The sequence below is a fragment of the Archocentrus centrarchus genome, chromosome 5 (assembly GCF_007364275.1).
Source record: "Archocentrus centrarchus isolate MPI-CPG fArcCen1 chromosome 5, fArcCen1, whole genome shotgun sequence".
Classification (NCBI taxonomy): Eukaryota; Metazoa; Chordata; class Actinopteri; order Cichliformes; family Cichlidae; genus Archocentrus; species Archocentrus centrarchus.
This window is the reverse complement of record NC_044350.1, coordinates 14,876,815-14,893,306: the sequence shown is the minus strand read 5'-3', so window position 1 is coordinate 14,893,306 and position 16,492 is coordinate 14,876,815. Positions and strand designations below refer to the sequence as shown.

At 42.5% G+C, this 16,492-nt stretch overlaps 1 protein-coding gene across 1 annotated transcript; it reads right to left on the bottom strand.

Annotated features, from left to right (window-relative positions):
- Window positions 1-388: 388 nt before the first annotated feature.
- On the bottom strand, window positions 389-5,334 carry fmoda (fibromodulin a). Its single transcript, XM_030729969.1, has 6 exons — window positions 5,022-5,334; window positions 4,081-4,469; window positions 2,189-2,311; window positions 1,946-2,086; window positions 1,595-1,862; window positions 389-1,275 (listed from the first exon to the last, which is right to left on the bottom strand). The coding sequence occupies exons 2-6, from the start codon at window positions 4,444-4,446 to the stop codon at window positions 1,124-1,126; spliced, it is 1,050 nt and encodes a 349-aa protein (XP_030585829.1). The 5' UTR covers window positions 4,447-4,469; window positions 5,022-5,334; the 3' UTR covers window positions 389-1,123.
- Window positions 5,335-16,492: the final 11,158 nt, after the last annotated feature.

Below are 16,492 nucleotides of genomic sequence, written 5' to 3'. Positions count from 1 at the left end.
AACCTCAAGCCCTTATATTAAAGTGGGTACGAAGAACAGGAATAACTACAAAGAGTCCAAGCCATTGACCCAAACTCCTCAGATCCCAGATCAGCATGCAAGGGATGCTGTGGGACAAGCCAGATCTGCTGATGTCCCATTATGCAACTCACAAAACTTAAAAGATCTACTGGCCATCGGACAGCATAGGATACTGCTTGAGGCCCCTTGTTGCTGTCCTGACTTGTCAGAATGATTTTAGCGGTGTAAGAGGGACTTACTCAATTAAAGAGTGGTAGCTTGTACTTTTAACTGATCAGATCAGTGTAGTGTTTGATCCTTGGTTGATCAATAGGACAAAAAGGACACAGATCTTCATTAACTTTATTTATTCTGCAATGAGGTCATAAACAAAAACCCTCTGTCAGTATATATAGATATTTTCTATGTCTCTAAGAAAATTTGATTTTACGGTGCAAAAAGAGGATCTTCAACAGACTCAAGCTGTCAGCATTTTTCTATTAGAAAGATAAAATAATGTAGCCAAGTGAAATAACATGCAGTAGACACCATAATTGTGTTTATAGTATTATATGAAAGCTAATGATTTATAGTTGAAATTATACATTTCACAGTATACATGATACAAATTGTTAATCATCACCTTAGTCGACAAAACAATAAAATATATGGAGGACGATGCAGGCAGATAAAAGAATAAAACCACTGATCATAAAGGTTATTGATCCCAACAGCAAAGTGTAAGTAGGATCAGCATCAGAGAAACATCCTTGAATGGTTCACACATTTTAATCAGCTTATGCTGGGGTTTTTTTTGTGTGTGTGTGTCTAAAGGCTCATTGATGCTGTTTTATCCTCATGAATCTGAAATTAATATTCCCACTTGCAAGAAAGAGCAGGAACAGCTTTCTTTTTTTTTTAACTGCATGAGTTTCCTGTGAAGCCTGTTCATAGTGACACTCTTTGAATTCACTTTTGGGAAAATACTGCGTGTTAATAACTGCCACTACCTACTGTAGATATTAACTTACATCTGTTGTGATCTGTCAAAAATAAGTCATGCTGTAAGTGCATGCTTTAAACTCTGCTGCATTTGAGCCACAAGACTGTGTTCTGCACGTGGCTAGATCTCAATGTCCAAAACCTGGCGCAGACAAAGGCTTGAGTCTACGGGGATGTTCTGTGGACTGATCCCATTTCCATCCAGTCGCAGTGTTAGCAGTTTGGAGAAATTTGTCATGTCCACGACACTGCAGAAGCTACCCAGAGTAAACTCTGCAGGCAAAAGAAAGAGTCGAGACAGTAATGAGTTTATTTTTGTACAAATATTGCAGCATTGCAATATGACCTGATAAAATACAGCAGTAAAACTACACCAAACATTTTAGCACCCTCTCATAACAACTTTATATTGTTGTTTAATCTGAGTATGCACGAAACAGTAGCACATAATCACAGAATCATGACATTTCTGTAAAATATGCCAAACTGGTCTAAAAGCAGTAAACCGCCTGCTAGTGCAGAGCACAATTGTTTGTAGGCTGGCAGACAAAAACAAAAAGAGGCTCAATGCTTTCTTAATAGAAACTCTTACCTTTGATTTGATTGGCTTGCAGATAAAGATGTTGTAGCGTGGTGCTGACTAAAGGAATTCGCTCTAAGTTGTTGAAGCTCAGGTCCAACTCCACCAGCCCAGACACATTAAAGGTGTTAGCAGGGATGCTTTTATCTGTGAGCAGGTTGTGTGACATCCTGATATACTGCAGCTGTGTGAACTTGCTCAGGAAAGCTTCTGGTACAGAGTCAATGGAGTTGTACTCCATGTAGAGCTGGTGCAGGTTTGCAGGTAGCGGATCTGGGACCTGGGACAGTGATACAGCATCTCCACTTGAGATTATCCTGGTTGCTCAATGAGGCATTTAGAAACAAACAGATACACATTTACCTTTGTCAACTTGTTGCCACTGATGTCAAGGAGTATGAGAGATTTCAGTGCCTTCAGCGATGAGCCCACCTCTGAGAGACCGTTATTATGAAGATACAGGACAGTGAGGTTATCCATTCCCTCTAGGTCTGTAGGTGATACCTAGGCAAAAGTGGTAACAACTATAAAATCTAATGTCTCACCTGATGTAGGGCTAAAAAAGAGGGTCTGTGAATGAATTTAAAAACATATCAGGAAATTTACCTTCTCAATCTTGTTATGATCAATTCTCAGGTCTAGCAGAGAGCGGGGAAGGTTTGAAGGAATGCTTGTCAAATTGTTATGTTGTAGATATAAACGCTCGAGTGCCTCCAACTTCAGAAATGCCTACAAAATGATCAGGATGAACAGGTACGAAACCCAAAAAGAAAAAGTCAGACAAAAATTATAGTAAATTCTTTGTTGGTTTTTACAATTAAAATGTTGAAAAGGGCCTTTGGTAAAATAGCTGCTGAGCACAGTCGATTGTTGGTAGTGATGTCGAAGAGCATTACATATACATGTTTAATTTTTTTTTTGCATTTTTGGCCACAGCGGCTTTTATTGGCAGTGGAGAGAGACAGGAAATGGGGGAAAGATGCAGGGGAAGACACGCGGGCAAATTGGCGATGGGCCGGGACTCGAACCCGCGCCGCCCGCACTGCAACGCAGCATATGTATGTGGTCGCCAGCTTTACCACTAAGCCACCTGGGAACCCACATATGCATGTTTGAGGTATTTGCAGCATGCAAACTGAGAGTTAGAGTGCCCTTTTACTTAAGAGAATGTGTTTTAGTGTGTTTCACTGGAGAAGGAGATTTTATGAGAAATACTGATGGGGTTGTAGACCACAAAGTCTATGGCTCTGATGATGATGAGCTGCTGTCTGGCTAAGTGTAACTATCTGCTCCGCTGATCACACTGCTTTATCCAAATAGGTTTCAAATTATAACAAGTTTATTATAGCTTGACAGAAAAGTAAGGATCATTAAACCACAATATTTCTTAATATTTTTTTCAGTAACACTTTACAATATGGTCTGGGACTAAGGCACATGTATTTTACAGGGATGTATCCAGTAAGTACATTTAAGTTCTGCGTAATTTTCAGGACTCAGGCTGTAAATCCCAGGACTAAGGCCATAATTTCCAGGACTAAGGCTATAAATTCCAGAACTAAGGTCGTAATTTCCAGGACTAAGGCCGTAAGTTTCAGGACTAAGGCTGTAATTTCCAGGAATAAGGACGTAATTTCCAGGACTAAGGCTGTAAATTCCAGGACTAAGGCTGTAAATTCCAGGACTAAGGTTGCAATTTTCAGGACTAAGGCCATAATTTCCACGACTAAGGCCGTAAATTCCAGGACTAAGGTTGTAGTTTCCAGGACTAAGGTAGCAGTTTTCAGGACAAAGGCTGTAATTTCCAGGACTAAGGCCATAAATTCCAGGACTAAGGTTGTAATTTCCAGGATTGAGTTTGCAATTTTCAGGACTAAGGCTGTAATTTCCAGGACTAAGGCCATAAATTTCAGGACTAAGGTTGTAATTTCGGGGACTAAGGTCATAAGATCCTACATCATAGGTACGCTGTACTTTTAAGGGCGTGGGTCATATTATGTAGTGGCTTAACCTAACTCGCAGGTATTTTACAGGGATGTACCCTTTAAGTAAATTTAAATTCTATGTGATTTCCAGGACTAAGGCCATATGTTCTGAGACTTACAGCCTTAGTCCTGTAAATTACGTAGAACTCAAATTTACTTACAGGGTACATCCCTGTAAAATACCTGCACTTACACGTAATTTCAGCACATACACTTAATGCAGGCCTTAAGTCCTGGAAATTACAGCCTTAGTCCTGGAAATTACACAAAAGTCAAATGTACTTACAGGATACATCCCTGTAAAATACATGTACTTACAGCCTTAGTCGTGGGCCGTATTATAAAATGTTACCCTTTTTCCTTCCTGGCTTCTTCTTTTCTTTTATAAAAAAGAGAACACAGGAAATTAACTTGAGGATTAAAAATACACAGCATAAAAGTAAAGTGACTGAACCTGTCAGTCATTATACAGCTATTTATTGCGGCATCAGCGCATGTGATCTGTAGGTTTACCTTCTTGCCAATTGATTCAGATGTCAGCTGGTTATAATGAATCATAAGCCACACCAGATTGGTTGCATTGCTTAGAGCTGAGTCCGGCAAAGCTGTGATGGCGTTGTGTTGAAGGTACAAGTATTTGATATGGGAGGGAATGGTTGGCACGGCGGTAAGGCCTCGACTGTCACAGTACATGGCAACAGGGAAAGAAGGGGGGCAGTCACACTCCTCAGGACACTCCCCTCCTGCTCTGTCTGCATACAGGGAGCCATAAAGGTATCCTTGGTTCTGCTGGTAATATGCCCCGGCTAAGTGATCCCATCCATGGGAGAGAACGAGTGGAAGTAGGACAGATAAAAGGAAAAGGATCACCAGACGCATGATTGAAGTCACACAAAGGTTAACTGTAATATGGGGAGAACAGAGGGACACACAGTGGTATTAAAATGTCCAAAAACAGGAAAAGTCATTCACAAATCAACATTGTATTTTGTCATGCTCAATTGAAAGATGTTTTAAAGCATGTTGTTTTAAAACAGATGCAAATCAAGGTAAACATACAAAATTATAAAATTTAAAAAGACAAAAAAAATCTTCAAGAGTAGAACTTCTCATACAACTTTTAAACAATCGGCTATTTTTCTATCCTATTGAGGTTTAAGGGACAGTCCAGGTTACAGTGGAAATGTAACTGGCTACAGACAAACACATTCTTAGGGGTATTAGTCCACAGGGGAGCTAGGAGAAGCCAGGAAAAGCCTTCCTTGAATACCAGTTGTGTTTTCCCTGCTGATTATTGTAAAAATTAAGGTAAAATATTCAATAATTACATTTCCAAAAAAAACCTCTAACTTTACTGACTCTATCTTGTCATTCATTCATCTTGAATAAGACTTCATAAATAAAAAAAACAACAACAAAATCCCACACTTGCATGTAAACACAAACACACCTACCTGATCAAAGGTACTGGCCCTCTTGTCCCAGCTCTTTCTTGAAGTGTGCTCAGGACTGTAGGGGACTCTGACACACTTTATAAAAAAGTCTTTTCTCCCCTCCCTGCTCTCCTTTCTGTCATGCCAGCCCCCTCCACACGCGTTTCTCTTTTTCTTGTGCTTTTGATTACTTCCACCAATTGGCTGCACCCCATTGCATTTGTTCAGGAATGGCCCACAGCCCACTCTGAAGCCTTTTTTTCCTCCAGTGTGAATGATGTGAGATGCAGTGGCTTTGAGGGATTGTTCCCATCTGTGAGCAGCACATTCAATCCCTCAGTTTCCTTATTTCAGCTGACCCCCTTTCTTCACAATGAAAGATAGAAAAATAAAAAATTATACATGTGTAGCAATAATAAACTGATGTTTTTGACACCACACTTTGGTTTGGATGGTGCAAATGCAAAAACACATGAAAGATAAAAAGAGTCAGCACTTGATACTACATATACTTTGGCTGTAGTACTATACGAATACGAATACCTTTATTAGTCCCACAATGGGGAAATTACAGTTAACAGAACATATATAAATAAAAATGTTGCCACTTTGGTATCATACTTTATTGCAGTTACAAATGTAAAATTACAGGTGTGCTGTTAGCAGTTGAAGCACTCACGAGGCATTTTGTTAAGCCAACTTCAACCATTTCAATGTGCAATTTCAAATAATGACTAGTTTGGTAATTGGTTGTTTTTTCTTCTTGCCATGTTTGTGCAGGAGGTCATTAAAGCTGGAGTAAGTTAAAACAAGTACCTTTACACACAGTTGTGTGAGGTTTTTATTGTGATCCGTGTGGGGAGAAACTACAACATAAAAAATGGAATACAGCACAGATTATTTTTGTTTTAATAGTACACAATAAAAACCTTGTTATACCTTGCATAAGATTGTTTTGTTCTTTTGTAGTTATATTAATGTGCCAGTGAGTGTTTTATCAGTGTAGTACTGTAAGGAGTAAGGTGTTGTTTTAAAACATTATTAAAGATTATTTAAACAAGTAACTTGAGATAATTTGAAGACAAAACCTAGATGTACTTCAGCCTACAGAGGAAAGGTTTTTCCATATGGGTGGACCCAACTCTCTCCACTTCTCTCCTACGTACAAGTTTACATCTTGTAAAGGGTTAAATGAAGACATGTGTGACATTCTCCTTATGTTGTCTGTCTGGTCTCAATGTGGGCCTCTTCCTGCCTCTCTATCTTCTCCAACTCAGCGTCCACAGGAACCAATGTTTCTGCTCACTTTAAGTAATGCCAGCCCTCTGCGCCCTCTGCGCCCTCTGCAAATTTTTTCAAACATTTGTTATAAACGCTTGAAAAGATGAATTCATATGAATGGGTGAATATATATATATATACATGTAGCCCGTCTGCCATATATGTAAATAACGATGCAGATGGGGCCCTAGGTTCTTTTCTCTATCTACTGTAACTGTTAACAATTAAAGATTATTCAACTCAAATTACCCCAGAAACTAACATACACTCACACACAATAGGATTAGCAACAGAGAATGTACATTTACTACTACCACCTTGAAACCTTAAAGAGAATGAGCTTTACTATAACACAATAAACACACCAGTATTTGAAATTAAAAGAGTCAATTTACTAATAGTTCAATGAAAATAAAAGAGAAATACAAAATTAAAGTGCCTTCTGTTATTCAACTTAAATTTCAAATCATCCTTATCATTTACCACTATGCCGGCAAAACAATATAAAAGAAAATAAATGTTGCAGGCCTGAATCGTGGCTGGAGATCGTAGTGACCTAAAACTCAGTGGTCGTTTCACTCCACCTGGAGCAACAAAATAAAATGGTGGTACCTTTTTGAAAGACACGTGTCCCGCAGGAAGAAGCTAGCCAGCAGGCCTCATCTCCGGAGCAGAACAGAAGCTCTCAGGAATCACTGCAGAACAAGATGGACTTCACCTCCACTAGAGGAACCACGGGCGTCCCCGGGCCACTCTAATTGTTGCTTGGATGCTATCTCTTTTCCTGGCCCACAAAATGTCCAGACCGGGCAGCTGTCTTGAAGCTGGGTTAGCTACTAGCCGCTTACAGTCCGATCGCTCAGTCATTAGCTACTCACTTCACCAACGAGCAGCAAACTTCCACACAGCAAACTTCAGGTCGACTTTTGCTGTTCTCAGAATGGCCCACAGTCTCTGACTTATCTAACCGACAATCCAAAATGTCTGTAGCCATAAACTTTTGCCTCCGATCTCTGCGGGAATCCACTTCTCTGCGGTAGCTCCTCTCGTCTCCTCTCGTTCTCACTCCGCCATTCCACCTGTGTCTCCTTCACTTCCACTCGGAAAAAACAGTTCTTTCAAAGAAATACAGTTTTTAAAACCAAAAGAAATATACAATAATTAAAACAAATGGTTTTTAACATTCTTAATATTTCAGCCATGAACTTAACACAACAAAATATATTTTTAACTGTTTTTAACCAAATATCACAAATTTATTATGAACAGCTTATTTATTACAGTTTCCCATTTTTTAACCGGGCTACACCCTCCCCCTTCTAAACGTCTGATGTCCTCATCAGGCTTCAAACATCTCAAAACATAAAACACATAAGGGGGTGTGAGCAAGCATCCTGTTTTTTTTTTTTTAGCTTTGCCCAATCTTTATGACAACACCTCTATGTATGATGGTGATTGGTTCATCTTTGGCAGTACCTGGTTTGTCATACGTTAGCCTAACAACTGGCTTCACTGTTCTCTTGGGGCGGATCTCAGTTTTCTCATCATGTCTGCAATCTGTCTCTCTCACATATCTTGGAGCTCTAGCATGGTGAGATCCATCCCCTTCCAAATCTTCTTCCTCAAGATCAGTTCCAGAATCAGGAACAGAATCCTGAGATTGCTGGTCTTGATCAGTCCAATACTCTTGCTCAGCATGATCCAGCTCTGGACCTTCATCTAACTGAGAACGCGATCTCTCTTCCTCCAAAACAACAGATGACCGCCTAGCAGGTTGCCACATTTGTTGCCCCAATCTTGCTGAGCATTCATCGGCAATCCTTGCTGGTCTATAATACTCTAAATCAGAGGATGAGTCAGAGTCTTGCACCTCTCGACTCTCAGGTAAGTTTTGGGTCCATCTCTGGGTAGATGAAGTTCTGGTCTTTGGTCTGGTGGGTGGACTGCAATCCCTATTAGTCTTTGGCAACCTCACAAGTTGTCCAATAGGCAGGATATGGTCACGATGAATAGTTTTCACGCCTCCACAGCCATCTTCAGGTTTGACTCTATAAACTGGAAGATTGGGCAGTTTTTCCACTACAGTGTAGGGGACAGGACTCCACCGGACTTGCAACTTATGCTTTCCTTTAAGCCCCAAGTTCTTGAGTAACACTCTGTCACCTACTTTGAGAGACTGAAAGCCAACTCTTTTGTCGTACATTCTCTTGTTCTTATAGTGACTCTTGTTGGCAGTTTCAGTGGCAAGCTGATAAGCTCTCTTAAGGTCTTCCTTCAACTTTGCCACATAGCGTGAATGGCTCTCTCCTTTTCCATCCTCACCAGTGCCAAAACACAAATCCACTGGGAGCCGGGCTTCCCTGCCAAACATTAGATAATACGGGGAATAGCCTGTTGCATCGCATTTAGTACTGTTGTAGGCATGCACCAGAAATCCAACATGTTGACTCCACTGTTGTTTTTTCTCATCACTCAGAGTAGCAAGCATGGAAAGCAAGGTCCGGTTGAACCTTTCCGGTTGAGGGTCTCCTTGAGGGTGATACGGAGTAGTTCGGGACTTCCGCACTCCCATCATCTTCAGCATGTCTCGAATCAGGTGACTCTCGAAATCTCTGCCCTGATCTGAATGGATTCTAGAAGGCAGACCATAATGTACAAAATACTTGTCAACCAGTATCTTTGCCACAGTCTGAGCCTTCTGGTTCTTGGTAGGGAAAGCTTGTGCATAGCGAGTGAAATGATCAGTGATCACTAATACACTGCTCATGCCTTTACTATCAGGTTCCAATGAAAGGAAATCAATACATACTAGATCCATAGGGCCACTGCTTAGGATCTGATGTAATGGAGCTGCTCTCTGCGGAGGTGACTTACGGGTAATGCACTCTCCACAAGTCTTTACATGCTGCTCCACATCTCTTGACATTTTGGGCCAAAAGAACCTTCTCCTCAGGAGATCAGCGGTCCTTTCAATGCCAAGGTGTCCCAAATCATCGTGCAATGATGTCAACACAATCTTACGGAACTCCACAGGTAGAACAAGCTGAGTGAGTTCTTCACCTGAGGGTTGCCTGCTTATTCGATAAAGCAGCCCATCCTTTATTACCAGCTTATCCTTGTCTCGTTTCAGCTGGGAGAGCTCTGGATTATTCTCTGTATCCTCAGGCCATTGTTTATTCTGAACCGCTTGCAAAGCTGCTCTAATTACCGCATCCTCTTTTTGGGCACTGACCAGCTGTGGTTTTCTCAGACACTCTAAAGACTTCAATCCCATGTATGTCGGGAAAGAGTAGATGTCTGGCACACAAGCAGGAGAAGCTCCTAACTGATCAATGTACCTTGGGGGGCTATCTGAGGACTCAGAGACACAAACCTGTTGACAGACTGACTTTACATCTGCCTGCGGAATGATCTCCCATTCTGTGTTATCATTGTCTGGAAAGTTTCTGGAAAGGAGGTCAGCATCTATATTATGCCTTCCAGGTCGGTAATGGATGTCAAAGTCGTATGTGGAAAGGGCAGCAAGCCATCGATGCCCTACTGCACTAAGCTTGGCTGTGGTGAGCACATACGTCAAGGGATTGTTATCGGTGCGCACCGTGAATCGAACCCCATAAAGATAATCATGGAACTTGTCCACCACAGCCCACTTAAGTGACAGGAACTCCAGCTGATGTACTGGGTATCGTTTCTCAGATTGGCTAAGCTTTCTGCTGGCAAACGCAACTGGTCTCAATCCTTCTGGGTATTCCTGATAAAGGACAGCCCCAATCCCCTTCAAGCTTGCATCCACATGCAGGATGTACGGCTTTTCAGGGTTAGCAAAAGCTAACACAGGGGCATGAGTCAAGCAGTAGATGATCTGATGGAATGCATCTATGCAGGACTGATCCCATCTTTCACCAAAAGGTTCGGACTCACTCAGGTAAGTCTTAGTAGGGTCTCTGTTTTGCCTCTTACTTTTCTGGGTGGGAGCATAGCCTTTTGTCAGCTCAGTCAACGGTCTGACAATGGCAGCATAGTTGGCTATGAACCTGCGATAGTATCCGCAGAAACCCAAAAAGGATTTCAATGTTTTCAGGTTTGTTGGCTGAGGCCAGCCAATGACTGCCTCAATTTTCTGTGGGTCTGGTGAAACACCATCTGCGGATACAATGTGGCCAAGAAACTTTACTTTTGGCTGGCAGAACTGACACTTCTCAAGAGAGAGTTTCAGTCCAGCCTCTGCAAGTCGGTCTAGAACTTTGAGGAGCCTTTCCTCGTGCTCTTCCAAGGACCTTCCAAAGACAATTAGGTCATCGAGGTAGACCAGTACTTGCAGCAAGTTCATGTCACCAACAGTCTTTTCCATTAACCTTTGGAAAGTTGCTGGGGCTCCAGTTATTCCCTGAGGCATTCTTTCGAACTGGAAAAAGCCCAGAGGACAAATGAATGCAGTTTTTTCTTTGTCCTCCTCAGCCATGGCTATTTGGTAATAGCCGCTCCGCAAGTCGAGAACAGAGAACCACTGGCTTCCAGAGAGGGAGTCCAGTACTTCATCAATACAAGGTGTAGTGTATTGATCGGGAACTGTCCGGCTATTCAGTAGCCTATAGTCAATGCACATCCTTATAGTCCCATTTTTCTTCCTAACGATCACAATTGGTGACGCATATGGACTACGAGACTCCTTAATGATGCCTGCACACAGGAGCTGTTGGAGGTGCTTTCTGACATCCTCAATGTCTGCAGGAGCCAGGCGGCGGGAACGCTGCCGAAAGGGTCTATCATCAGAGAGGCGAATTGTGTGCTCCACATCTCTGGCTAGCCCAACATCCCATTCCTCCTTGGAGAAGACATTTGATCGTTGAGACAGTTTTTCTCCTAATCGTCTCTTCCATTCTTCTGGGACAGGTGAATCTCCAAAATTAATCAGTTTGGCATCAATGTCTGATGTTGATGCTGACTTGGCCAGAGGAACTGTAGCAACACTCTCAGTGAGGTACATGTGTCCCAGGACCGTGCCCACTGGTATGACTGTCTCTTTCAGAGACTGGTTCTGAACCAGGATTCTGAAATTATTGACATTCACTGCATGGCCTGGTACTACCATAGGTTGCAGTAACACACTGGCCGGAAGTGGAGCCGAAGGAGAAGAGTCAAGCATCAGGATCTCTTTATCAACCGGTTGTGTGAGATCAACTTTGCAGACCACCTGCTGGTCTGCACCTGGGGGCAGAGTAAGAGGGCCAGGGCCCTGCCACGTCACCATGCCAACACTGTCTTCTGACTCACTGGCAGATGATGTAGTCTCTGCAGCTGAATGCTCACTGTTAGACTCAGCCGGTATGCCAAGAGTTTGTGTGATATCAATGCCACTTGCTCGACACTGTTCCACTAGACTCCTGACATGACTGGTATTTGTCCCTATAATAACTGGGGTCTGGTCATCAGTTCGGGGACTGGGGCAAATCAGGGCAAGAACTGTCACAATCTGACATGTCCCTGTGACCATGGCTGGGTATTCAAGGTCTACCACTACATAGCCACGATAAGGATAGCTAGCCTCTGACTCACTCAAACCCCACAGAGCAAGACCGGACACTGGTTGTACGGGGACATCCGGGAGGTACTTTTGGTACCAAGACTCAAAAATTATAGTGACCTGAGAGCCACTATCAAACAGGGCATGGCATGAGTGTCCATTAACTTTTAACTGTACAATGCTAGGTGGCCCAATCAAACCTTCAGGGATTCCAGAGTCCTGTGGTGTAAGTACGAGACTTCTCTTGACACCACAGTTAACCTCTTCCCTTGCTGGTTTTGCAGAAGGTTGGTGTACCTTTGCTAGCTTTAGAGCTTGAATCAGTTGCCTAATGACCTTGCTCTGATTTTCTGGATTACGGCATTTTGCGGCAAAGTGACCTTTCTCCCCACACCGGTAACAGAACTGTTCCTCTGTGTGTCTGGAGGGTCTGGAGAGGGAGCTAGCAGAAGCTTCCATAGTCGAAACTGTAGCTGGTTGGGCCAGAGTGTCTGATTCAGGCACTCTTTTATTTACCTGGTGCTGCAACCTCTTTAACTGCTTTTTTAAAGATGTCAGCTCAGACTCTTGAGTGTTCTCAAAAGTGTGTTCTTTGATCACAGTACCAGCACTGGGATATTCATCCTTAGGTACATGGGGCTTGGTCCCAACTGATGCAACCATGCTCTTGAGCTCTTTGATTTCAGCTTTTAGACTTTGGATCTCGGCCTGTCTTAGATCCACTGTCTGTGTTGCTTCTACTCGATGCACTGAAGTTTTGAGTTTCATCCTAGAGGCTTCATACTCTTCCTCAGCCCGAACTTCACTCAAAAGCTGCAGAAAGGTAGGAGGAGCTGTCTTTCGCTCTCTTAAGCGTAGCTGGATTAACATCAGGTCAGAGGCCACTGCCCCTCTGAGTAGTTGCTCCAAACGAGCCCTATCCCTACAACTAGGGGGAAGGCCACCTCTCTGAATGACCTTTGAGAGAGCGCGCTCCAGCCTTCTGAGGAAATCGGAAAGTTTTTCTCCAGGTTGCTGCTGCATCAATCTGAATGCGAAATACAGATCATCCCCGGATTCTGCTGTTCCGAAAGCACTTTCTAGGGCTTCCAAATACACAGCAGGGCTAGCATCCGGATGGGAGGTTCGCACAGCTTTTGCAATTTCCAGTGCTGGCCCCTTTAAACTTTCCATTAATCGCCGCTTTTTTTCTTTATTAGTGCATTCACTTTCTTCTATCATGAGCCATGCCTGTTCGAGCCAGTACTCAAACTGCTCTTCCCCAGCTGGGACAGGCTGTGCTCCTGAAAAAATGCGTAAGCGTCGATAAATACCTTCTAAGGGAGGTTTAGTAGCCTTTTCCAAAAAATCCCCAACTGCTTGGAGGATGGACTCAGTAGAGTCCGTGGGGCGTTGACCAGTAGTCAGCAGGACTTTAAGGTCCTCTATGGTCTTTCCTTCAGCTGCCAATAGCCCTTTTAGTTTTTTGTCAAACTCTTCATCAGCAGTGTCAGGGGAGTTTCCTGTAGTGACTAAGGGCCAGGACCCCCTTCCCTCAGGAAGATGGACCTCTGAAGGAAGACTTGCGCCAGATAAAGTTTCTCTACTTTCACACAAAACCATCAGGTTGTCTGATCTGGCATCAAAGATCCTTCCTCTGACACGAACTCGCCCTAAGCACTTAATAGTTTCAAGAGTCTCTTCAATTTTGGATATTTCAGTATCTTCTGGAACAATGACCATTAGTCCATGGGCTTCATCCAAACCTTCACCCCTGCACCATCTCTTCAGCTCAGAAACAAGGTTTACCTTATCTGCCATTCTTAAGAGTATTGCTTCTCTACGGTTTCTTAGCTAATCCATTGAAATCTAATAAAAGGGGGGTTGTACCTATCCCAGCGGTGCCTCCATTTTATGTAGCCCGTCTACCATATATGTAAATAACGATGTAGATGGGGCCCTAGGTTCTTTTCTCTATCTACTGTAACTGTTAACAATTAAAGATTATTCAACTCAAATTACCCCCAGAAACTAACATACACTCACACACAATAGGATTAGCAACAGAGAATGTACATTTACTACTACCACCTTGAAACCTTAAAGAGAATGAGCTTTACTATAACACAATAAACACACCAGTATTTGAAATTAAAAGAGTCAATTTACTAATAGTTCAATGAAAATAAAAGAGAAATACAAAATTAAAGTGCCTTCTGTTATTCAACTTAAATTTCAAATCATCCTTATCATTTACCACTATGCCGGCAAAACAATATAAAAGAAAATAAATGTTGCAGGCCTGAATCGTGGCTGGAGATCGTAGTGACCTAAAACTCAGTGGTCGTTTCACTCCACCTGGAGCAACAAAATAAAATGGTGGTACCTTTTTGAAAGACACGTGTCCCGCAGGAAGAAGCTAGCCAGCAGGCCTCATCTCCGGAGCAGAACAGAAGCTCTCAGGAATCACTGCAGAACAAGATGGACTTCACCTCCACTAGAGGAACCACGGGCGTCCCCGGGCCACTCTAATTGTTGCTTGGATGCTATCTCTTTTCCTGGCCCACAAAATGTCCAGACCGGGCAGCTGTCTTGAAGCTGGGTTAGCTACTAGCCGCTTACAGTCCGATCGCTCAGTCATTAGCTACTCACTTCACCAACGAGCAGCAAACTTCCACACAGCAAACTTCAGGTCGACTTTTGCTGTTCTCAGAATGGCCCACAGTCTCTGACTTATCTAACCGACAATCCAAAATGTCTGTAGCCATAAACTTTTGCCTCCGATCTCTGCGGGAATCCACTTCTCTGCGGTAGCTCCTCTCGTCTCCTCTCGTTCTCACTCCGCCATTCCACCTGTGTCTCCTTCACTTCCACTCGGAAAAAACAGTTCTTTCAAAGAAATACAGTTTTTAAAACCAAAAGAAATATACAATAATTAAAACAAATGGTTTTTAACATTCTTAATATTTCAGCCATGAACTTAACACAACAAAATATATTTTTAACTGTTTTTAACCAAATATCACAAATTTATTATGAACAGCTTATTTATTACAGTTTCCCATTTTTTAACCGGGCTACATACATACATATATATATATATATATATATATATATATATATATATATATATATATATATATATATATATATATATATATATATATATATATATATATATATATGTATATATATATGTATATGTATATATATATATATATATGTAGCTAATGGTAGACAGGGTGCTGTTGCCTAGCCTGTAGAGGTCTGTGCCTCCATGGATATTCCTCTCCAGACATCACTGACCCACCACCAAATCAGTCGTACTGAACTATGTTACAGGCAGCATTACATTCTTCACGGCTTCTCCAGACCCTTTCACATCTGGCACATGTGCTCAGGGGGAACCTGCTCTCATCTGTGAAATCAGTGGCATGCTAGAGGTCATTTTGTTGGGCTCTGGCAGTGCTCATATCTGCACAAAGGAGCTGACAATCCGTGCTGATGGGTTAAAGACCTTCTACAGCCCTGTCTAGCTCTCCTAGAGTAACTGCCTGTCCCCCAGAATCTCCTCCATGCCGTGAGACTGTGGTGGAAGACAGCAATGGCATGCATTGATATGCAATCCTGGAGGAGCTGGACTATCTGTACAACCTCTGTAGTCTCCAGGTATTACCTCATGCTACCAGTAGTGACATTGACCCCAGCCAAATGAAAAGAAAAAAAACAAAAAAAAAAAAACTGAGAATTGAGGAGGGAAAAATGTCAGTGGTCTCTGTATTGTTCCTCTATACTACTCTTTTGTATTCAAGGACACAACAGCCAGGATGCGAGACAACTTGATAACCTTTTATTCTTCTTTCATTTCCTATTCCACACACCCACCTTCCATGCACCACCACCTGGCCGTAACCGGCCATTACATCTCTCCCTTTTAGATGAATGTTTAACAGAACCTCAAAATATCTAAATCTATTTGGTGGTATGGCTACATTGCAGTTTCAGTCATTTATTTTGTAACATCAGAAAATCACTCAAATCCTTTCTCAAAACTTGAAAGTGTAAACTGTAAATCTTATAAATTAACGTATGCTTTACTGCAGCCATTTAACATTCTTGACCCTCCACCTTCTCACTAGATTCAACAAACCTGACTGAACATGAGTTTTCAAACAGATGCTTCACTTTTTTTTTCTTATTGTTATTCTTTTTCTTTCCAACCCTCTATGTGCAGGTGTGTGTAATGTTCACAGGTCCAGTCTTTCAGGGGCCTTTGACAGTCTCCCTGACCTGGTCATTGTCACGTCACCTGCTGGTGGCTGTACTGGCACTTCTCTAAGATGTGAACGGTTGCGTCGCAGCCGTCCTCCATCCGGGGTCTCCACCTCATATGAGCGTGGTGTAGGTGCAGAACCCACAATTGTCCCTCTGGTGCGTGCAGGTTTTATCCACACCTGTTGTCCAGGCTGAAGCGGTGGTAGATTTTGCGTGCGATGTCTCTGGTTGTATGTTTGCTGCTGTTGCCGTTTCAATGCAGCATCCTTTTCTCTGAATGTTTTGAGATTGGGCCACTGAGGTTGAAGCTGCATTGGTGACACTGGGACTGGTGTTCTTATCCTCCTCCCCATGAGGAGTTGTGCTGGGGAAATCCCATGTGCCAATGGAGTGGCCCTGTATGCCAGCAGACCTTTGTGGAAGTCTCCCTCTC